The 23,971-nt window shown below is 39.7% G+C and overlaps 2 protein-coding genes across 2 annotated transcripts in view; one reads left to right on the forward strand and one right to left on the reverse strand.

The window, feature by feature from the left end:
* ostf1 (osteoclast stimulating factor 1) overlaps positions 1 to 870 on the reverse strand; it is a 63,698-nt gene extending 62,828 nt beyond the window's left edge. Inside the window, exon 1 of the mRNA XM_052019894.1 lies at positions 611 to 870. Coding sequence (XP_051875854.1) covers positions 611 to 644 — 34 coding nt within the window. The 5' untranslated portion in view covers positions 645 to 870. The remainder of the gene's footprint in view (positions 1 to 610) is intronic.
* LOC127572529 (nicotinamide riboside kinase 1-like) lies at positions 839 to 22,132 on the forward strand. Its single transcript, XM_052019896.1, has 10 exons — positions 839 to 927; positions 2,442 to 2,527; positions 5,422 to 5,514; positions 9,343 to 9,433; positions 14,402 to 14,450; positions 15,071 to 15,218; positions 15,839 to 15,910; positions 15,990 to 16,096; positions 16,590 to 16,673; positions 19,441 to 22,132. The coding sequence occupies exons 3-10, from the start codon at positions 5,486 to 5,488 to the stop codon at positions 19,449 to 19,451; spliced, it is 591 nt and encodes a 196-aa protein (XP_051875856.1). The 5' UTR covers positions 839 to 927; positions 2,442 to 2,527; positions 5,422 to 5,485; the 3' UTR covers positions 19,452 to 22,132.
* The last annotated feature ends 1,839 nt before the right edge of the window (positions 22,133 to 23,971 follow it).

Raw genomic sequence — 23,971 nt, forward strand, 5'->3', positions numbered from 1 at the left:
TATTCAAATGCACTCTTGGGTATTCAAAATATGCCCTAGAAAACCTGAGGTTATTCAAAAGCCTCCAGCCCAACTAGCACTCATCAGCTACGTACTCGGTGATCTTCTGCTGCCCTACAACCTTCAGAGACACCTTTATCCTCTCATCGTCCCACAATTTATTTGCTTCACCATTGCCTGCCATGCCTTCGTACTAAGGCCCGAAGTTCTGAATTTTCCTTCCGAACCCTCCGTACCTCTCTTTTCACTCTTAAAAGACTGAGTTTTTTGATATTTGTCCAAATATGCCCCTATGTCAAACTTTGATGGTAACGCTTCTGTGAAACTCTTTGGGACGTCTTGCTACGTTGTGAAGGGGTTTATAAATACAAAATGTTGTCTGATCTTAAACGAATACATTTCGTGGCAAACACAGCGCGAAGAATTTAAAAACGCCGATTCAATAATATAGATTAATTTAAGTAGAAGACAAAAGCTAAAGATCAGAGGCTCGTTGACACCTTAAAAGGAAACTTCAAACGTTCTCTCATCAGTTTTTACACCAAGTTCCCGTCGAGTCTCAACTCATTGCTCCATGACAATCAACTCCAAATAACTACAGGCACCTTACCTGGCTTGGCTGGTTTAGGTGGTGGTTTCGACATCGTTACTAGAGTTAGGTTACAATTCTTTTATAAAATTTGATCCTCTCACACCGAACACAAAGATTTTCCCCGGGATTGAGGAAGTGCAGGAGCGATGTGTCCAGAGTGGGTGGGGAGGAACCAGGAAGAACGGCACGCTGAGCGTGATGACGTCAAAACATCGGAGCCCCGCCCAGAGTGTGCGGACTAACGTCACCGAGGGGCTGTCGCGTTCGCTTGGTCGCGTGTTATGGGGTTTCTCCGTCAGTCAGATAACGTATCGCGGGGTTCCTCTGTCAGTTGGGTAACGTATCGCGGGGTGTGGGGTTGTCACTGTCAGTCAGGTAACGTATCGCGGGGTGTGGGGTTGTCACTGTCAGTCAGATATCGTATAGCGGGGTTCCTCCGTCAGTCAGGTAACGTATCGCGGTGTTTCTCCGTCAGTCATGTAAGGTATGGTGGGGTGTGGGGTTGTCTGTCAGTCAAGTAACGTATCGCGGGGTGTGGGGTTGTCACTGTCAGTCAGGTAACGTATTGCAGGGTTCGGGGTTTCTCTGTCAGGTAATGTATCATGGGGTGCGGGGTTTCTCCGTCAGTCAGGTAACGTTTCGCGGGGTTTCTCTGTCAGTTAGGTAACGTATCGCGGGGTGCGGGGTTTCTCTGTCAAGTAACGTATCGCGGGGTGCGGGGTTTCTCTGTCAGGTAACGTATTGCGAGGTGCGGGGTTTCTCCGTCAGGTAACATTACGCAGGGTTTCTCTGCCAGTCAGGTAACGTATCGCGGGGTGCAGGGTTTCTCTGTCAGGTAACGTATCACGGGGTGTGGGGTTTCTCTGTCAGGTAACGTATTGCGAGGTGCGGGGTTTCTCCGTCAGTCAGGTAACATTACGCAGGGTTTCTCTGCCAGTCAGGTAACGTATCGCGGGGTGCGGGGTTTCACTGTCAGGTAACGTATCACGGGGTGTGGGGTTTCTCCATCACTCAGGTAACGTATTGCAGGGTGCGGGGTTTCTCCGTCAGTCAGGTAACGTTTCACGGGGTTTCTCTGTCAGTCAGGTAATGTATCACGGGGTGCGGGGTTTCTCTGTCAGGTAACGTATCGCGGGGTGTGGGGACCCACTTCATGTCCATGGCCAGAGGTGGTTACCGGAGACCGAGATCATTCCCTCTCTTTTCCGGTTGTCATCCCGAGTGAATGGCACCCGATCAGCTGCGGAGACCCCGCAGCTCTCCAGCCCGGGCTGGAGCTGTCTGGCACCCCAGGGAGGTGGCAGGAGCCCGGAGAAATGTCAGGCACCAAGCGGAAGTATCTGGCATCATGGGGAGGAGTAGAGAGTCTGTGTCTGCCAGGGTGGTGGGGTGCCAGCTGAGAGAGTGTGGGGAAGTCCAGCTCATTGCAGTTATCTGTGGAAAGGAGTTGTCAGTAAAGGGAAATGAAGGAGGAATAAATGCAAGAAGTTGTAGATTCTGAAAAAAACAGCAGTTACTAAATACCTGAGATAACAAAAAATACTGGAAATACTTAGCAGATCTGGCTGCATCCATGGATAGAGAAACAGTTTTTTTCACCAGATGACCTTTCATCAGAACTGAGGTCAACCGACCTGCTAAATATCTCCAGCATTCCCAAACTATAATGATTCTGGAATTGTTTTGGTGGATTGGAGGGAAGCAAATATGAACCCACTATTTAAGAAAGCAGGGAAAAAGAAAACAAAGAACTGGTTAGTGATAGGAAAATGCTGGAATGTATAAATTTTCTATTTTACATTTTTTTTTCAAAACCTATTTATATTTGAAACTTTCTTTCATCCTATAGTCATTGGAATTTGCTTCCAGGAAGAATAATCACTGATTCTCCAGTCTGTGCATGTAATTAAGCTCAATTTCTCTGGAATTGTTCTAGTAAGTCCCTCCTGACCCTCTTTAAGGCTTTCATATTATTCCTAAACTGTGGTGCCCTGAATGACATACTACAGATATGGTGAAATGAATGTCTTGTAAAGTTTTATCCTTATTTCTTTGATCTGGTCCTCTACACTTTTCAAATGGGGGAGTATAAAATTCAGACGGGGAAAATGTACAATGTCAATTTAAAAAAAACTGTTGCAGGGTTTCAGTTGTATGACATGAATGAGCTGAACATTTTGTGGCCTTAAGCTTTCAGAAGCCATCATACAAATGGGATATCAAATTGGATGCTTTAACACGTTTCAGTGAGTTGCTCATAGAGTTAACTGATCATTCCATATATCTGTGACAAGATAAGATTTCTTTATTTGTCACAGGTACATCGAAACACAGTGAAATGCATTTGCATGCATAGAATGTTCTGGGGGCAGCTTGCAAGTGTTGCCACGCTTTTGGCACCAACATAGCATGCCCACGACTTCCTAACCCATACATCTTTGGAACGTGGGAGGAAATCGGAGCACCCGGAGGAAACCCAAGCAGACACAGGGAGAACGTACAAACTCCTTACAGACAGCGGTCGGAATTGAACCTGGGTCGCTGGTGCTGTAATAGTGTTATGCTAACTGCTAAGTTATCGTGCCTGCCCTAAACGTCACGTTCCCAGACCGGCAAAGCTGATTACAACACGGAAAGAAGAAATAGCTTAAGTGACATAGTGGTCTTGAAACCAAGAATAGCTGGGCAGTTAGAAGCTCTCAAGACCATTCCAAGATACTGAGTACAGTAAAACCCCATTAATCTGGAAGGCTTGGAACTTCGGTGGTGCTGGAATCCAGATTTTCCACAATATTGGATGTTATTCCAATTAATACTGCAAGACACTTTTAATTCATTTTTTAAAAATGTTACGCAGAACAGTAGTATAATAAATTTTCCAGTGAACCTGATAATTTTCAAAGGAGCATGGGAACAAAGGCCCCAGTGAGTTTACAGTGAGCTTGGGAACTGGGGCCTGGTGAGACAGATGAACTATAGGGGTTTTCTGAACAATTAGACAGCAGATTATAGGAGTTTTGTTTTACTGTCATAAGATGCATCAACCCTGTTTATTTATACAAATACACAAAACACACAACTATCACTTGATATGATAACCATACCCCTACAGTATTGTAATGAATGTCATCAAAAGCATGTAAGACTGATAAGAAAGAACAATTACTAAAAGTGGACAGAAAGAGAGGAAACTAACTGCCATTTGTAGGAATGAATGTATGTACATATGTGGGTCTTTTGAATGTAATAATAATATGGGAGTTCATATGCAGGGCTATCCATAATAATAGTTACCTGTATTGGTATTGGTTTATTATTGTCACTTGTACCGAGGTACAGTGAAAAGCTTGTCTTACAAACCTATCGTACAGGTCTTTAGGCATAAAAGAGCTGTCCTGTGGTATTTTCTTACATGTGTATAACTGTTTCTGAAGTATTTTGACTCTAACGTTAAAGGCAGAATTGCATGAACATGAGAGTTACCATGGATGTTGGGTGAAGCCTTGGTTAGAGCTTGACTGGGTTATGCCAAGTCCACAGCAATAAAAGAGTTTCAGAAGCCCTTCCATCGCAGATGACATTGATATTCTTGAAAGGAGTAAGCGGAAATGACAGGAGAGAAAAAAGCCTTGAAAGAGCATAGGAAAAATTACCAGTTAGTTATGGCAATCAATGGATGAATACTGATGATCAAAGGCTTCACAAACCTCGTCAAAGTATATGTAGTTTCTGTAAATACAGAAAAGGCATGTGAAACAGAAGTTTACCATGTTATAAAAATAGGTCAGCATCTGGTTTTATCTTGGGGGAGGTGGAGGAGTGCACCCTAACACAGCCATGGTTTAGGAACTCGTCTAAAGAATTGACCCCATAACAAAACAGCATCTCATCACCTCCATTTAACTGCTATTTTAGATTATATGCTGAAATTTTGACGTGACATGAATTCAGTCTCTTAACTCAAACCATACCTCTCCACTGGTTCTTTGAAAATCCTAAAATAAGTTTCCTTTCGGAAACTTGTTGGAACTTTGGATTATAAGGCCTCCCATTGCTATCACAGTTGTCTCGATGCTTTCTATATGGACTTCACCATGCAAATTTATTACAGTTTCTCATAATTAACTTCAGCTGAAATCTGCTTCATTACTGGCGATCAGTCCATGGGAAATTGTTCTGGTGAGATGGGGTGCTACTTTTGCATCCTTATCAACTACTTGAAATTTTGAATGAGCTAGTTTATTAAAGAAAATCTGGGTTTCTGGAAGTGGAAGGAATAGCCCTTTGCAGTTGGATAACATCATGCCATGCATAACTTTAGTGTGATGAAACAACGAGCAGAACTTCATGCTGTCGTCAAACAAAATTTGACACTGAGCCATGTAAATATATGTAGTGACCAAACACTTGACCAAAGAGAGAGGTTTTAATGAGTGTCTTAAAAAGAGAAGAGATCAATAAATATGTTTAAGGAAGGAATTCCAGAGCTTAGATCATAGGCAGCTGAAGGCATGATCATCAACATGAAGCAAATGAGAATTCTGGATATAGGAAAGACCAGAGAAAAGTATAAGAAAATGAAATAAACAATGATAAATGAAACAATGAAATAAATGAAAAGATGACAAATGCCAGGTTATGTTGCACTTTTAACTAAGGCTATTTTCACTGTACCTCTAAAACAAAAGGTATGAGTACCACTGATCTGAGTACTCAAAGATAAATGAAGTGGGAAAGGAACAGACAAATGCAGATTAAACAATATAGATGTAATGGATTCAACATAATAAACACAATTACACGAATATTTATATCTGAGTTTCTTTTAGGTCTGAAGTGGACTTGAGTATCGCCGTTTCCTGAAATCAGCAACTACATTTCACAAGGACAAAAATGAAACAAATCATTGTTGGAATTGGAGGGTAGGTATCAGTGAACTTAAGTTACAGTTGTTGAGGATCTCCCTGAGCTTGAGGAAATAATATGTGTAAGTTGCTGAGTCTATTTTACCCAACATACTTTTGCTCCAACTTTAGCAACTTTAGATATTTTTTTATACCTGGCCGTATTCTTCCCAAGCGCTAACTCAGGACTGATGATGATTTGCATACACTTCAGTTTTAGGGTTCTGGATGATCTTACGCAGAGTCTTAAGGCATCTTGTCGGGTGTGGCAGGTGGTACTTGCTGGAGCAGATGGATGGAATATTGTGTGCTCCTAATGCTGTTAGCACTTGATCTCTGCATATTCCCATCATCGAGATTGGAAGTGCCCAGTGCATTCAGGGATGCTCCTTCTCCATTTTGAGTGCCACTGAACAGGGATTCCCATAAATCAGCAAAGATATTACATTTCCAGGAAACTTTAAGTACATACATGAAGCTTTCTCTTTGTTCCCCAAAAACCACTTGCTTAGACTAGACTGCTCCTGGAGCTTGGCCTCCAAGCATGTGTAAACACAAGTGTCGTCTGAATGCTGCAGCTCAACTACAGAGGTTAGGGTGACCTTGATTCTGCAGTTGCCAAAGATTGAACCATAGTTCCGAACATTCATGGAAACACCTGGAAAACGTAGACCATTTCTCATTGGTAATGAAATTCACCACTGCCTTCAATGTACCTTGGTATATGTTTCTGAGACCTGGACTACCTATAGTAGACACTTCAAGGCACTGAAAAGTTATCACCAATGATCTCCTTGTAAAATCATCCAAATTCACTAGATGGATAAGCAACCCAATGTCAGTGTACTCCCAGGACAACAGCATTGAGCCCTAATTACACTCAGTTAGTTATGCTGGGCAGGCTGTGTAAGTCACAGGCCCTACACCAGACTCCCAGAGCAGAATTCTATTCCAAATTCTGTCACAGGAAGAGAAAATCAGGTAGACAGTGGAAAAAGTTCAACAGTGTGCTCAGAGCCTTCTTGAAAATGTACATCATTCCCCACTGACTCTTGGGAACTCCTGGGCCACGAATGCTCAAACTGAAGGAGTATACAGGGTGGGATTGAGAACCTCAAGTCCGTGTATTGGGAGTACACAGAAACCCAACGTAGAAGGTGGAAGAAGTGCACTATCTCACAAACTACCCGCCTGCCTCCCATCTCATCAGGCACCTCCTGCCCATCTGTGAAAGAGTCCATGGTTCCCACATTGACCTCACTGGTCACCTCTGAACCCATAAAACAAAAAAGGAAGCACGTTATCCCCAATGCCTAGGGCCTGCTTAAGAAAATGTTTCCCTGGGCTTGTTACTGTCCATAGACTGGGAAAACCTACTAATAAATAAATCAACAGTCAAGAACCAGTGAGGATGGTCTACCAAAGAATTTTTGAAACAGAATATGTTATATCTCTGAGGAATATGAGTTTAAGTTCCAGAAATAAGCCAGGAATGACTAAGGAAATAAAGGACAACATAAAACTGAAGGGAAAAATAAGTGCAGAACTTGGCAACTGAGAAGAAGACATGGAACAGTACAAGGCAACAAAACAGATAGCAACAGCTACAAAAGAAAGTGAAAAAAAACTGGCAAGAGCTAGCAGAATCAAAAGAACTTTACAGTTATTTCAGGAAAAGAGTCAGGAGCAATGCGGGCCTGCTAAAAACAAATAAGGAGGATGTTCACAGATAGGTTGAATAATTACTTAGCATCAGTATTTCCAGTAAAGGAGAAAAGCATTTAGACATCCTAAGAAAACTAATACTGATTCAGGGACAAGGATGTCAAAAATGATATATGCAAAATAACAGTGATGAAGAAAAATAATGGTCTTAAAGAATCTTATTGACGGGATGGTTTCTATCCCAGGAAAAGAACTGGATTAGACCATTGCAGATTCCATAACTATTTTTATGGAAGTTTTGTCAGTTTGGGAAGCATTCCTTAAGTTTAGAGTGCTGCACATCACTCCAGTAGTTTTTTTTTAAAAGTGATAGACCAAAGCCAGTTAGTTCCAAACATCTATGGTCTGGAAGAATCAAATCAAGAACAGAGTGACAGAACACTTTGAAAATACTCAGTTGATCAGAATGAACCTACGTGGATTTCTAAAGCACAAATCATGCAAAGTGAATCTGTTTGAATATTTTGAAGAGTTAAGTAGCAGGCAGGGAATGTCTATGGGTGCTTCTTACATGAACTTCCTGAAGACATTTGATAAAGTCCCTGTTGAAAGAGTGGTAGATCCAGAAGGTAATTTGATTTAAGTTTGCAATTTTATGGGGGAACAGAAAAAATCAATTTCCTTTGATTGTGGAGTCTAGGACTAAAGGGCATATCCTAAAAGTAGAGCCAGACTTGAGAGAAATTGGGAACTACTTCTACACACAGAGGCTGGTAAATTCTAACATCTTACTAGAAATGGCAATTGATCTCAATTTGATTTTGAACTTTAAATCTCAATTTGATAGTTTTTATAACCAAGGTCATTAAGATTTGGAAAAAATGCCAGGATATGAAGTTAGATTAACTGTGATCTCATTAAATGGCATAGCATGCTTTAGGGGCTACTGCTGCTTATTACAATACATGGGAAAGTCATTGGTTTTTCATTAGTTATCTTCCAGTCCTCCAGTACTACTAACTTTTCAAATGTATTTTTATATATAATAGTTCTTTTGCTATCTCTTTAATTTTTTGTGGCATGTATGGGTGTGATCCATTCAGATAAGGCATCTGGTCCTCTAAAAGTGATTAATTTATCAATTATCTCCCCTCTTTCTATCTTAATTGTCATCATATATGTTTTGATCTTGTACTTCAAAATGATTTAAACTGCTGGTTTGCACTTTATATGGTTGTGATGAATATTTTTGTTTATATTTATGGTTTCTTGTAAGTGCAATTTTGTTAGCATTAACACACATGTTCATTTAATTTTTTTATTAAATGATACACTAAATCTGTCACAATTTTGTTTTGGAAACTTATATTCATATTGTAGTGATGACTTAAATTGATGAATATATCGATACGAAATGAATTATCTTTAGCCATTATCATGAAGCAGCTGGAAGTCTAAAATAAAAACAGAAAAGGCTTAGGCTGCATCTGGGAAGAGAACTGGAGCTAACATTTCAGATCAAAGACCCTTCATAAGAACTGGGAAGGAGACAAAAGAAGTTTGTGCTGCAGGGAAGGTGGGGAAGACATATGTATATGATAGGGTAAAATTAGGGTGATCACAGGGAGAAGTTGTAAACAAAGTGTTCTGCTCAATGAACAGTTAGAGAGTGAGAACATAGACAAAACAATGTAGGAGCTGTGAAATGCAAAGCAGGAAGACATGCCTGGCATTCAGGCTGGGCATGTCCTCCACTCCCAGAGGGTAAAAAATGGAAAAAAAGTACAGAGCCAGTTTCACAGATAGGAAACTGATGCAGACAGAGAAACTAGGTTATCTGAAGTTGTAGAATTCAATAATAAGTCCAGAAGTCTCCAGATGGAGAATGTTGCAGCCTTCTGAACTTGATATTGAATTCTACAAATTCAGCTGCCTTAATTTCTCTGTCTGTATCCGTTGCCTTTTTCTTTTTTTTATATTTTTAAAAATGGCTCCTATGGGAGAAGAAACCTACATTATCTTTATGGGACTTACAAGTACAGTTCTGTTCATTTCAAGTTATTTCAATGGAATAAGATGCTCAGAGCATTGCTAAAACCTGTTTGTCTGATTTTGCTGTAGTATGTTATCTTACTCTACTGATTATAAGTGTAAATGTAGTGTTCTCTTTCTTTAATTTAGCATGACAAATGGTGGAAAAACCACACTTGCATGCAGTCTTAAGAAAGCACTTCCAAACAGCTTTTTAATATGTCAAGATACATATTTCAAGGTAAAATCATTAAAATACTCTAAGTATTTTTATTTAATAATTGTAGGTGTTGTTCATGTATTTTAATTCATTTAGATGTGTTTTGTACTCAAGATGAGAAAAGTTCCATATGTCCCATCTAAATTATATTACTCAATATCATTCCTCCTTTTTTCTATTCTGCTACTTTCTCCAAAAAAGTTCTAATGGCTTTTTGAGGAATTCCAACAAGTCATTCTTTAATTATATTTAGCATTTTATAGCATATTTAACTTGTAAAAATCCCAAAGCATTTCAGAGAAGCATAATCAAATCCAATTCATAAACTGGTGTTTCATAGGGCATTCATCCTCAGAGAACAATAAATTTTCCCAACTTACCATCTGCTCTCCTAATTTAAATTGTTCATAGTTCTACTTGATTCAATAATCTGAAACAATCTATCCACTTAAAATTATTAACAACAGTACTGACATATAAATACCTCAGTTAACAGGGGGTAAGAACAAGACAGTTGGAATTTAATGTGGAAAATTTGTGAGTTTATCCACTTTGGTAGAAAAAAATAAAAAGGTGGTGTACTTTTTAAATAGTGAGTGATGGAAAGGTCAGTGTGCAGAGGGGCCTAGTATCTTTGTACACAAATCACTGATAGTTAATATGCAGGTACAGGAATACAAACAGTATGCAGGAAATCATTGCGAGGGGATTTGAGTACAGTTGCCCAATTCCAATTATATAGGCCCAAGGGAGGCAATTTGGAATATTGTGTACAGATCTGTTGCCCATATCTAAGGAAAGATATGTTTGTAACAGAGGGAGTCTAGCAAAGGTTGATTCCTTGGATGGCAATTTTTATATGTGAGGAGAGGTTAAGAAGTCTGAGCCAATCCTTTCTTGAGACTGGAAGAATCAGCGATGATCTCATTGAAACATACAAAATTCTTAAGGGGCTTGACTGGGTAGATGCAAAGATGATGTTTCTCCTGCCTGGGAGGTATAGAACCAGGAGCCATGGTCTCAAACTAAGGGGTCAGGAATTCATAATCTATGGTAACAAGCTTGATGGTGGTCACTGGCAAGAAATTGTAACCATATAGACATCTCCGGGCTGGAGAGAGCTGTGTAGCCAAACAAAGAGAGGGGCAGACAGCAGATTCCATCACGTACAATAAAAAGTGATGAGAGAGATCATAGGATCCAGCCAGTCTGACAACAGATGGAGCAGGTGCTGTCAGTCTCCAACAATGACCTGCACACACCATGCCTGCCAGGGTGCAACCCTAAGTCCCACATCTCAGTGCAAAGATGCTTCTCTGCTCTCCCCAGCTTTCAGATGGGTCAACTCTCCACATTGAGTCATGGGTGATTCTTATATCAGCACAAGGTAGGGACTCGCATCAGGTTCCCAGCACTCAGTTTCTTGCCGAAGCAGCTAGGAAGGCAGAATTCATGCTAGATTTCCAATGCAATGCATTTAGTGCTGACTTCATTAGCACTCCTCTTTCTGGTAATGCGTTCTGAGCACTAGGCAAGATACCAGTGTACTTGAAAAGTTAGCTACATTTAAAAGTATCACCTGGATAGTTTGTAGTTCATTCAGATAATGAGGAACTGGCATTCTGCAGTATCTATGCCATAAGTGGTAATGGCAGCAGACTTTCTACTAAAAGTGCTGATTAACACATATACAAGCATAAAAGTAGGCCATTCAGCCCCTTGTGCTTTTTCCACCATTCAGTAAGATCACAGGTGATCTTTTACTTCAGTGTAACTTTCCTGCATTAGCCACATATCCATTGATTGCTTTAAGCCCTAAAAATCTCTCTTGTACGTACTCAGTCACTGAACCGTAATTGATCACCAGATTCGAGAATTCCAGTCAGTATACTTCAATGTGATCACTTCTCATTCTTCTGTACTCAAGAGACTATGGCTTAGTCTGCTTAATTTCTTCTCATATGACAAGTAATTAAAATGCAGCAATTATTAAAGGTAACTATGAAACCACTGATTATAAAAATGCATCTAGATGACTAATTTCCTTCAGGGAAGAAAACTGGTCATCTTTACCTTGTTGAGCTTATATATGATTCCAGACCAACCAATGGGTTTAATCTTAACTGCCCTCTTAAATAGTCTAATCACTGGGTTCAGCGATGAATTAGGGATGGACTATAAATGCTAACTCTGTCAGTGACTTAAACATACCATGAATGAATAAAAAACACAGGCTTCCCAAAAATGGCACAATAACTCAGAGCATCAATGTCTCATGAGTGCGTAAACTAGAAGTGGATATACTTTATGTTGAGTCTGGACTCTCTGTCCCTTTTCATCATTACTTCTCTTGTGATCCTTGTTTGCAACAAACTAATTATCACTCTGTGCAGATCAATGGGACATTGAATATCCAAGTGTGTCTTGTACCCTGATTAAATGGACATTCATACTGTGCAAGCTATTGGCATTGGCCTGTATGCACTCATTTGATTTCCAATTCTGACACATTTTGTTGGAAGTTAACAGGACCGTGGATGTGAACATCATTGCAAAGGCCTTTGACATCATGCCATCATGTTATTCATGCTCAAGAAAAATTCCTTCAATCCCACTGGAAGTCTGTATAGTGCAGATGGGATGCGTGTAAATACAATTCCCACTCGTTGTTATTGTTGCATAAGAATTCTGTTTGAAGTATCCAAAGTTTAGCATCTGTGAGACAGATTTGGACCATGTTTGACATGGATTCTCCACTACTGTCCCGGTCTGCACCACCTACTCAGCTGTGATGTGCAAGTCACCAGGTGAAAAGTCCAGCCGTTTGCATTACTAGTCTTCCTGGAGTGTGAGTGCCTGAACTGGCCCATAGTTTACCTAGACCAAATGATTTTGCATCATCGGGTTAAGTGACTTTTTCTGAAGAGTCATCATTGTGAGGGGAAAGTATGCAGTAAAAGGCGGGACACTTAGGAGCATTGATGTACAGAGGAATCTTGGTCTGCAAGTCCACAGTTCCCTGAAAGTGACAACACAAGTAGATAGGCTGGTAAAGAAGGCATGCTTGTTTTCATTGGTTAGGGTGTTGAGTATAAAATTCGAGAAGATACGTTGCAACTGTATAAAACTTTAGTTAGGCCACATTTGGAGCACTGTATGCAGTTTAATTTTTTTAAATTTTTATTTACAGCGTGGTAACAGGCTCTTCTGGCCCAACGAGTCCGCGCCACCCATTTTAAACCCAAACTAACCTACCCGTACGTCTTTGGAATGTGGGAGGAAACCGGAGCACCCGGAGGAAACCCACGCAGACACGGGAGAACGTACAAACTCCTTACAGACAGCGACGGGAATCGAACCCCGATCGCTGGCGCTGTAATAGCATCGCGCTAACCGCCTCGCTACCGTGTTCTGATTGCCACATTACAGGAAGGATGGTGCAGAAGAGGTTCACCAGGACGCTGACTGGATTGGAGAGTACTAGGTATAGGGACAAGTTGGACAAACTTGGAATGTTTTCTCTGGAGCATCAGAGGCTGAGGAGTGACTGGATAGAAGTATATAAAATTATGAGAGACATAGATAGAGTCTTTCTCCCAGGTTGGAAATGTCAAATGCCAGAGGGCATAGCTTTAAAGTGAGAGGGAAAAAGTTTAAGGGAGATTTAGGAGGCAGGTTTTTTATACAGAGAATGGTAAGTGCTTGGAAAGCACTGCCGGGGATGTGGTGGAAGCAGACACAATAGCAATATTTAAGAAGCATTTAGGTAGGCACATTAACAGACGGGGAATGGAGGGATATAGACCATGTGCTGGCAGATGGGATTAGTTTGGATTAGTATTATGGTCGGCACAAACATCGTGGGCCAAAGGGCCTGTTCCTGTGCTGTACTGTTCTATGTTCAGAGAACACACTGCAATACTATGTCCTCTGTAGCAACTCCTAAGAAATGTTTGGACATCAATAAATTCAAGACAAGCTTAGCAGTTGAATTTCTCTCTGCTTATTGCAAATTGAAGTTGGCATGTGATGAATCAAATTATGGTGGAGGTGCAGTGACAAGTCACTCAAGAGAAACCATCGGCGTTGCACCTGAAATGCTCACTCTTGGCTGCTGTAATGAGAAGGCTGATGCTGGAAATGAAAACGTGATCAACAATTTAAATGCAGTTGATGAGGACTTTCCAGTAACTGTGGTTAAAATTGCAAATGAAATCCAGAACTGCAAGTGCTAGAAATCTGAAACAAAAATAGAAAATGCTGGAAAAAACTCAGCAGATCAGGTGGCATCTGTGGAAAGAGAAACAGTCAATGTTTCAGATCTGCAACCTTTTGTCAATAGTATTGATAAGTATGGACAGAATTTTACTAGTGTACGGAGAAGAAACTGGAACCATTCCAGAGCTGTTGAATCTAAGCAAAGGCACATCAAATGGAGTCCTGGACAGCTAATACCTAATACACTGAGAGAAAAATTTTTTACCAAATGTTAAACATAACGTGCTGAAGTGGTCAGTATGAAAACAATTGTAAGAAAGTTTGCTTAGCATTCATGTTCACTTATCAACCTTTGTAAATTCATTTTAACCTTCTGAGTTTTTTTTCAGTTGTCTTTTTTTATGTATTTTGCTTTCTAATAGACTGAAATCTCTGTCTTAAGCATTGCAATTAAGTAGGTTTCCATGTGAAATTGATATAGTTTCCACTTGTCACATACTTTTCTCATTAGGTTTCTTAACATTTTGCTCTATTTTTAAAAAGGGTTCCATCTCCTTGTTGTGATGCAATGATGTTCATGCAGTTACCTAAACTATTCCCTAAGCTCTAAACTAACCTTCTGAAAACATGGCAGCAGCATTGCTTTAATCCTAAATTTTCTGTAACCTCAAATCTTACACATGCAGAGTTGAGACCAATATTTTGCAGGGTGAACCGGGAATTGTATTTTGGAATAATACTTAATTATGGTTTTATGTTTGTTATTTTCAGGATTCGGCTGATGTAGAGGTTGGAGAAGATGGCTTTCAGCAGTATGATGGTACGATTTGTTAAATCTCACGCAAATGCTTTTGTAGCACAACAATCAGAAGATAGTGATCAGAGATTTTGCTTTGGAATAATGCAGCTTCTTTTGAACTGTCATTACATTTCTTCTCCCACACTTCAACTTTATAAGACCCTTAATGGAACGTGTAATGAATATTAATAGATTCTCTAATATTGTTTTGGCAGATGTAAAAGAAATTGTCATAACTTTGAAAACTTTACCTTCTTTCTCTCCTGTTTCCTCAATTAGGCCTCAAAAGAATTGCATTATGTTCCCCTTTTTATCTCTCCTATCCCTTCTGATTTCACCACCAAGGCCTACCCACCACCAGAATTCCACACCCCACTCAGCTCCCCCATGAAATTGAAGTTCTCCAGCAGAATGGAATCATTACTTTCACTCATTACAAACTGAATTCCTGTTATAATTTATGCTTTGGATCAAGTGATATAATGCTGAAATTCAAGTCACTAACCTTCCCTGTGAAAGAAAGAGTTCTGTTGACTGCAGTAGAACAGAAAAAGGAAGACTTGTGTTGCTATGTGTGCACTGTTGCATTTATACTTAATAATAACAATTAAGAGGCATCCAATTATTTTAATTTTTTTTAGTCATCACAGCTCTGGATATGGAAGCAATGATGAATGCAGTATATGCCTGGATGAAGAACATGGCTGCCATACATGAGGAACAAGCAGTTCCAGAGTACAATGGTCTTGGCATCCTAATAGTAGAAGGGTTCCTTCTTTACAATTATAAGTATGTTTCTTATATTTTTCAAGGATTCAGTAATATATTAATTCTGTTAAAATGTTGTGTTACATTTTTACTAAACTATTGTGTAGAAACTAAATACTAACTCGGTTGTAAAGAAAATATTGAACTTATTAACAAGCTCTGACTGGCTCAAGGGAGCATGAGTTCCTTATGTTGCAACAGTATGAAGACCTAGTTTAATTTGCAGCAACACACACAAAATGCTGGAGGAGCTCAGGCTGGCTTCTGCCCTCGTCCTTTCCAGTCCTGATGAAGGGTCTCAACCCGAAACGTTGACTGTTTATTTCCCTTCATAGACACTGCCTGACCTGCTGAGTTCCTCCAGCATTTTGTGTGAGTTGCTTAAGATTCCAGCATCTGCAGAGTCTCTTGTGTCTAGTTTAATTCGTTTTGCTTTTATCAACTCCTGAAACACAGAAGTAATTAAAGGCTGAGAGGAGAATAATTGATAATACACAAAGAAAACATTTGAATAGGTCTTAAGTTGTCCTGATCTAAATTTTATGGAATCGATCTTCATTTATGCTTTAATTACAATTTGACTGTGTTGATGCATTTGATTGAATTTGTAACACTGTGTACATGCTTTCATATGTTTTTAGGCCATTGAATGATGTTTTCAATCAGCGCTATTATCTCTCAATTCCATATGAAGAGTGCAAGAGACGAAGATGGTAATTAGAGATTTAAACTATCTTGAAACATGATTATTTTCAAATGATCTAAAACTGTAAGCTGAATTTCTTTCCCTAGTTTAAGAACCTATGAACCCCCTGATCCTCCTGGATATTTTGATGGACATGTGTGGCCAATGTACCTCAAAAACAGAAAAGAAATGGAAGAGAAACTAACCAACATAAGTAATTATTTAAGCTTTCTGTTTTCATTTGCAACTGTTTATTCTCTTAATCATGATTGTTAGAAGGCAAAATGCTGTAAATTGTAATGTCTAAATACAGAAATTTGTAAATAATTAAAAGAATCAATTAATTAAAACTTGCAGGACCTGCAATTTATTTTTGAGTTCAAAAAAATGAAATGGATGTACGGAAAATAGTACCTAAATCTGAATACACAAATGTGAGCATAGTGATTACTAATGTTATCCTCCAAATTCTGTCTGCATCTGTTTTTAGTTAATATATCAAGAATAATAATGAAAATCTGGTGATATTGAAATGGTTATTTTATATTTTGATACCTACCATTTTCAATATTCTTGCCTGGCAGTTAAGGTAATTTTTGAGTTTTTAATTATAGTCTGGTAGAAATTCAGAAATATTATGGGGTTTGGCCAGGAAAGTACCAGGAGTATCAAATGATCCAAATGTATGAATTTTTGTTTTTCCTCAGTTTACTTGGATGGAACAAAATCCCCAGAGGACCTGTTTACTCAAGTGTATGAAGATATTTTAAAGGAAATTCAAAAACTCCAAGGTCTGTCTTTTATCTTGTGGTTCATGTTTCTGTTAATGAAAATTTGAACATTCAGTTTAAGAGTGGCATTGATGAGGAATATTGTGCATGTTTTTTTTGGTTTGAATTAAGTTAAAAAAAATCCGTTAAAATACATTTATAGAGATTGTGAATCTTGCAGATGTGTTTATGCTAATTACGCAGGCATATTTCAACATTTAACAGCAGAGTGTATGGGAGAGAATTTAAGAAAGGAATTAGGAGGGCCATGAAATATCCTTGACAGGTAAGATTAAGGGAAATCCTAAGACATTCTCTATCAGGAGCAAGAAGGGAGCTGGAGAAAAAGTGGGCAAGGTCATAAATGAATACTTCTCATCTGTATTTGTCAAGGAGAAGGACATGGAGGATAGTGAGTTCAGGAAGAGGGAACGTTGATAGTCTGGAGCATGTCAGTAATAAGAGGGGGAGGTATTAGATGTTATGGAATGCATAAGGGTTGATAAACCCCAGGGGTGGATGAGATCAATCCTCGGATGCTATGGGAAGCAAGGGAGGAGATAGCTGGTGGAGATTTTTGCACCTTTGTTAGCCACAGGTGAGGTACCAGAAGACTGGAGGATAGCTAATATTGTTCCTTTATTTAAGTAAGTCCATAGGGATAAGCTAGGTAACTACAGGTTGGTGAAGCTTACATCAGTGGAAGGGAAATTAATGAACAAAGTTTTAAGGAATGGGATTTATGTACATTCGGAAACGGAGGGGCTGATTAGGTCTACTCAGCATTGCTTTCTGCCAGGAAAATCCTGTCTCACTAATTTGAGATTTTTGAGGAGGTAACTAAGAAGATTGATGTAGGCAGGGTGGTAGACGTTGTCTACATGGACTTTAGAAGGCATTTGACTTACTAAAATCCATATAGGCTGCAGGGGTAGCTGATCCAGAAGGTTAAGGCACAAGGCGAGCTAGCTAATTAGATCCAAAATTGGCTTGGAGATAGGAAACAGAGGGTGGCAGTGAAAGGATGCTTTTCTGATTGGAATGCTGTGACCACCAACATACCACAAGGATCTGTGCTGGAACCCTTGTTGATTGTGATATATATTGATGAGTTGGATGTGACTGTACGAGGTATGATTAGCAAGTTTGTGGATGACATGAAAATTGGTGGTGGTGTAGATACTGAGGAAGGTCGTCCAAGGTTACGGCAGGATATAGATCAAATGGAAAGCTGGGTGGAGTATTGGCAGATGGAATTTAATCCTGACAATTGCAAGGTCAAATAGGGGTAGAACTTGTATAGTAAATGGTAGGGCACTAAGGAATGTTGATGAACAGAGGGACTTTGAAGTTCAATTCCCTGTAAATGGCAACATAGGTAGATAGAGTGGTGGTGAAGACATATGGCATGCTCGCCTTTATAGGTCCAGGCATGGAATATTAAAGTTGGGACATTATGTTGCAACTTTATAAAACATGGGATAGATCGCACCTGGAGTATTTTGTGCAGTTCTGGTTGGCACTGGTTGCACTGGAGAGAGTGCAGAGGAGATTCACCAGGATGTTGCCTGGATTGGAGGACTTCAGTTATAGGGAGAGTTTGATAGGCTTGGGCTTGTTTTCCCTGGAGTGAAGGAGGCTGAGGGGTGACCTGATAGAGGTATATAAAATTATAAGAGGCATAGACAGGGTAGATGGTCAGAATCTTTTTCCCGTAGTACAGGTATCAAAAACAAGACGGCAATGACAAAACAAAGGAGTTTTAAAGGGGATTTGAGAGGAATGTTTTTTACACACTTAGTGGTTGATACCTGGAACTCACTGCTAGAAGAGGTGGTGGAATCAGATAAATCACTGTGTTGAAGGGGCACTTAGATAGGCACTTGAATCGGCGAGGCATAGAAGTATACAGATCTAGTGTGGGCAAATGGGACGAGTGTAGATGAGCAATAAGCTTAGCATGGACGTAGTGGGCCAAAGGGCCTGTTTCTGTGCTGTGGAACTTCATGACTCTATGCCACATAACAGACGTTACCAAAATTAAATTTCATGGCAACAATGGGACATTCTTAATGTGATGCAAAGAAAGCTAAGAAGTGGAAAGCAGAATAGTTGTGAACATTTCTTTCACCCACTAGAGGGAAGTATATAAAGAGTTCCCCATGGATTGTAATTAGAATTACCTTTGAATTTATTTGTTCATTTAGCATGCAGAGCACAATGTGAAAGTTTGCCGGTAACATAAAACTCAAAAACATCACAAACAATGAGGAAAGTAGTAATCTCCAAGTGATCAGACTAAGCAGATAGATGTGATTTAGTGCAGAAGGAGGAGAGACAATACAAGCAATTTAGGGGTTTGCACCAATTAGATAATTCTTTGAAAGAACCAGTACATACATCTCTGCACCGTTGCAATCTATGCTTCCCTGAATTAAGAGGAAATGGACTCATCATTGTCAATACTTGTTCTGTTTTCATTTTAAAATGTGACCTTCTTTTCTACCCAAATGGACTTGTATCATACTATTAGCTTTAAAAAAAAGTTGCTTGGCTATCACTTACAGCTGGATATTCCCATCAATTTTGTTAACAAGTGATAGTCCATATATTTTGTTATTAATACAGCAAGTCTCATTGCACTAAATAAAAGTATACACCTACTTAACCATCTTGCCTTCAGCTGTATTCCATTTTGATATAAATGGAAATTTACTGTGAGTGTCATATCAGCCTTTCTATTATTAATTGAATGTGAATAATTGTCTGTAATGGTTGTCTTTTACAGACAGTTGCTGATTGTTGTTGACAACTCCAGTGACTAAAGGCTTTCAGCAATGAGCTACCTTTACCTGAAAGAAGTCATGTGAAAATCTATACGCGCCATTGGAATGTACATAACTGAAGTCTAGAAGGAATCTAATCATTGATAATCTTGCCTATGCAGACTTTCTATTTCCAAAAGTTTAATTCCTGCTCAAATAAAGCTCTATTTTGTTACTATGTCAGAATTAATCTTGGCAATTCCCTACCTTTATCTCTTTTTAGACATCCACCAATTGATATTCTATCAACTTTTGTGTTCTGTTCCTAACTGATTAGGATTTGGTGGAATAGATTAATGTGGTGTTTCCTTCTTCAACCTTGACCTAGAAATTTCATCAGTTAAACAATGCCCAATGTGCTTTATCTTTAGAGAGAATTTGGATAATTTCTACTCTATTTTTTGAATATTTGACTTTTATGAAATCATAGATTAATACAGCACAGAAACTGACCCTTCAGCCCAACTCGTCCATGCCCACCAAGATGCCCATCTAAGTTAGTCCCATTTGCCTGTGTTAGACCCATATCCCTCTAGACCTTTCCTATCCATGTATCTGTCCAAATGTATTTTAAATGTTGTTATTGTGTCTGCCTCAACCACTTCCTCTTTCTCCTGTAATTTTTACACTACTGTAATCACAATTCTGGTACTGACTCCATCCTCCAATCCTATTGACGTCCTACTCAAAAGTTCTTGGTCCCACAAAAATGCAAGGCAATGATGATCTCCCACAAGCGGGCATCTTAACCCTTGACCTTGCCATTCAGTGGCATTACTGAGTCCGCCACCATCAACATCCTGTGGGTTACTATTGACCAGAAGCTCAGCTGGACCAACCACATAAATACAGTGACTACAAGGGTACCTCAGAAACTGGGTATCCTGTGCTGAGTGATTCACCTCCTTATACCTGAAAACCCTTCCACTGTTAACAGGGCATAAATCTGCTTGCCTCTAGTCTGCAGCTTCGCAACTCTCAGGAAGTTTGACACCGTCCAGGACAAAGTAGCCACTTCAGTGACAACCACCCTAAACACCATTCCCTCCATCACTGGCATACAGAAGCTGCAGTGTATATCATCTACAAAATCCACTCTAGCTACTCATGTTGCCCTCTCTAATATCACCTCCCCTATCTGTAATCTTTACCACCAAGAAGGACAAGAGCAACAAGTTCATGTGAACACCACCACCATTAAGTTCTCATCCAAGTTGCACACTGTCCTAACTCAAAAATATATTGCCATTCCTTCCTTGTGTCTAAATCCTGGAGCTCCCTAACAACATGACAGCGGCTCAAACATGCAACTCACCACTACCTCTCAAGGGCAAGTATGGATACCAATGATGTATAGATCTCAAAAAGTGAATAAGTAAAAATAAATTCAAATTTCCTGCCAACACAGTGACATACCAGTCCCATTAATGACTCACACCAAGAGTTCTGGCTGCAACGTTGGTGCTCAACCAGCCCACAGAGCCATGTGTTCTACAAAGCCTAGGTTTTGTTTTCCAGGTCACCCTCCTTTTAAAACAATTGTCTTCCTCAGTTGGGCACCAGTAATGCTACAAGTTCTAGTACCATCATTTTTAGCTGAAGTATCATAACTTTACTGTAACCACAAATTATACTATACTTCAAATAAATATTGGATCTACATTATAAATTTGCTTTGCCCCTTACAGAGCTCAAGTAGTTATATCCCAGCTCTGCTTTCCAATCTCCTTATCCCCATATTAAATTTGATAATCAACATATCTGTCAGACTCCTTTCGTTCCCTTTCTGCTCATCAGACCCTCGTACCTTGCACCCATCCAATTCCCAGTCTATATCTTCTCATTTCAAATGTTTTTTGACCTATCCCAAATCCACTTTATTTTCCTTCTCTATCCCAGCACCAATATGGCCTGTCTTTTGTATCCATCCCAGTTCCATTCTCACACTTGATTCTCACTGCATTGCACCACCCTGTACATTCTTGTGCTAATGATTAAGCTTTGTCTGATTGATAGTACATTTTAATATTGTTCTGTCTATCCCATCCTATAAAACACAGCCTAATTCTTACTCATGTCTAATTTTCTTCTCCTCCACTCCGCTGTATAATTCTCCAACGTTTCAGTTACAATCTCCAATTCTTCTGTCTCCTTGCTCCTCAAAGGCCCAAAGAAAAATTACATTTATATTGCATATTGTGGCCTATCACAATGACAGTTTACTTATAGTTCCTATCCTGATACCAGCCCAATTAAAATTTCAAAATGTACTAGAGTTAGATAAGCCAAATCTGCAGTCTATGTTTAATGACAATGTAGCACACACTTTAAGGGTTAACTATCCTTATCATATTTTATTTATATCATTATTGTTGCTACTAAACCATTTTTGGCACAGTACAGAAAGTATTAGTCAAAGCAAAGTCCACATTGGACTTATTATCTTCAAATAATGTTTGATTGAAATGTGATTTTTTAAATTCAATCTAATTTAGCACTGATAGCTTATCTTAATGATAAATTGATTACATATGGTTATTGAAAATAACTGAAGAATTTGTGTGAATTAGTTCACAATTTATTGTGTCTATGATTGCTATAAATATTGAAAACTGAATTAATAAAAATTAAAGAACCTATCTTTACTTAATCCCCATTTTGATTTCTGCGTATTATAATGTTTGTACAAACATTAGCCTAGAAATTCTAGCACATACGCACTTGCACTGTCTAGAGTTCCTTTTGGAGAGGATTTCAGTGGGCAGTGGCCATAAGCCCTCTTGGGCCCTTGCTATGGCTGGGAGAATGGGGCATGAAGCCCAGCAAGTCAGAAGATGGTGCAGAGAGAGGATATTGGGATTGGGAAATTGGTGTGCCAGGAGGTAGGGAGCAAAAGATAAATGAGACTGGCATGTTGGAAGACATAGAGAATAGAAAGGTGGGAGACATGCATTTGGATGGTCGGGGTGGAGGGTAACATTGGATGCAAGCAATTGGGCATTGGGGATAGAAGTTGGAACCAGTGATAAGGAAGGCAAGAGGTGAGGCTGAGGCACAGAGACCGGCAATTCGAGAAAAGGAGGAAATTGAGGACAAACCACTGTAATTGGTGGGTTGGGGGTAGGGATCGGGGAATGTCAATTGAATGACTGTGGAGGTGGAGGAGATCATGCACTAACATTTTTAACAATGCTGATCTGGATGGGGGTTTGGTACTGTACTGGAGTTGGTGGGGTGGGGCAGGGCCCCATGATGAAGCTAGGTCATTTACTTACCTGACCAGCATGCTACTCCAATAGTAGTATGATAAAACCATTACTTGGGAGTGCCCAAAGACAAGAAGCACAGAGGCATGTGGGCCATGTTCCCTTGCCTTACTCCAAAAAAAAATGTTACATGGACAATGATGTCCTCCCCTGGGCTCTTCATGCTGGGGGCGCAAGAGTAGCAGAAAGCACACATTCATTTCTAAAATAATACAAAACAATGTGGAAGTGCATTTCATTTCAGGGAACAGAAAAGATACTTTCAGTTGTGTTTCAATAACAAAAGCAGTGTTATGGGCTGCTTCATTTTCTCAAGAGTTATGAATGGTTGAACATAGTGCAATCAGCTTTGAACATCCCCATTTCTAACCTTAGCAGGGAAGGCAACTGTAATTGTCCACCACCAGTCATAACTAGATTTGGCAGAACTGAGGAGCTTTGATAGATCCTTTGGTTGATGGATGGCTTAACTATTTGTTTCATGGTGTTTTTGTTGTTCAGCATTCATGTTGTCCTGTTTTGCAGCTTTACCAGCTTTCCACCTTCTAGACATGTCTGATACTGTTCCTGACCTGTCCTTCTGTGCTCACTAAACCAGGATTGATCGTCTGGCATAATATAGTGGTACATTGAGGGATTAGGTGGACCATGAGGATACAAATGGTTGTGAATACATTATTGCTGCTGCTGATATGTTGGTGATACAGAAGCTCTTGGATGCCTAGTTTTGATCTCTCACATCTCCTGGATCTATCCCACTTAGCACAACGATAGTGCCACACATGATGATGGTGTTTTAAGTATGAAGACAGGTGGAGAGAGTAAGCAGCTTCAAATTCCTGGGCGTTAACATCTCAGATGACCTGTCCTGGGCCCAGCACACAGATGCAATCGTGAAGAAGGTGCGGCAACGTCACTACTTTCTTAGAGTACAGTAATTCTACCAGGTGTTAATCAGCATGTAGGAGCATTGAGGGAAGATGTTAGCTGGTAATCAAGCACTGATGTCCTGGCCTTTTTTTTACCTTGAAGTCTGTTGAGGATTTCCAGTGTTACTCCCACTATTCCACCATCCTGTGCTGTGAGACAGGACCTATACAGGGTCGTAATGGAGAAGTCTGACATGTTGTCTGTGAAGTACGATTCTGATACGATTTGTGTGAAGTTGTTGCTCGACTTGTCTGTGGGATAGCTCGCCCATTTAGACACTGATTCTAGGGTGCTTGTG

The sequence above is a fragment of the Pristis pectinata genome, chromosome 7 (genome assembly GCF_009764475.1).
Source record: "Pristis pectinata isolate sPriPec2 chromosome 7, sPriPec2.1.pri, whole genome shotgun sequence".
Taxonomy (NCBI): domain Eukaryota; kingdom Metazoa; phylum Chordata; class Chondrichthyes; order Rhinopristiformes; family Pristidae; genus Pristis; species Pristis pectinata.

What these genes read in the sequence shown, in the direction of transcription:
- LOC127572529 (XM_052019896.1), top strand. Translation starts at nt 5,486, where the DNA reads ATGAAACAAATCATTGTTGGAATTGGAGG. An exon ending in ATCATTGTTGGAATTGGAGG is followed by an intron (nt 5,515 to 9,342) that starts GTAGGTATCAGT and finishes TCTTTAATTTAG; the next exon opens with CATGACAAATGGTGGAAAAA. An exon ending in TTCCTTCTTTACAATTATAA is followed by an intron (nt 15,219 to 15,838) that starts GTATGTTTCTTA and finishes ATATGTTTTTAG; the next exon opens with GCCATTGAATGATGTTTTCA.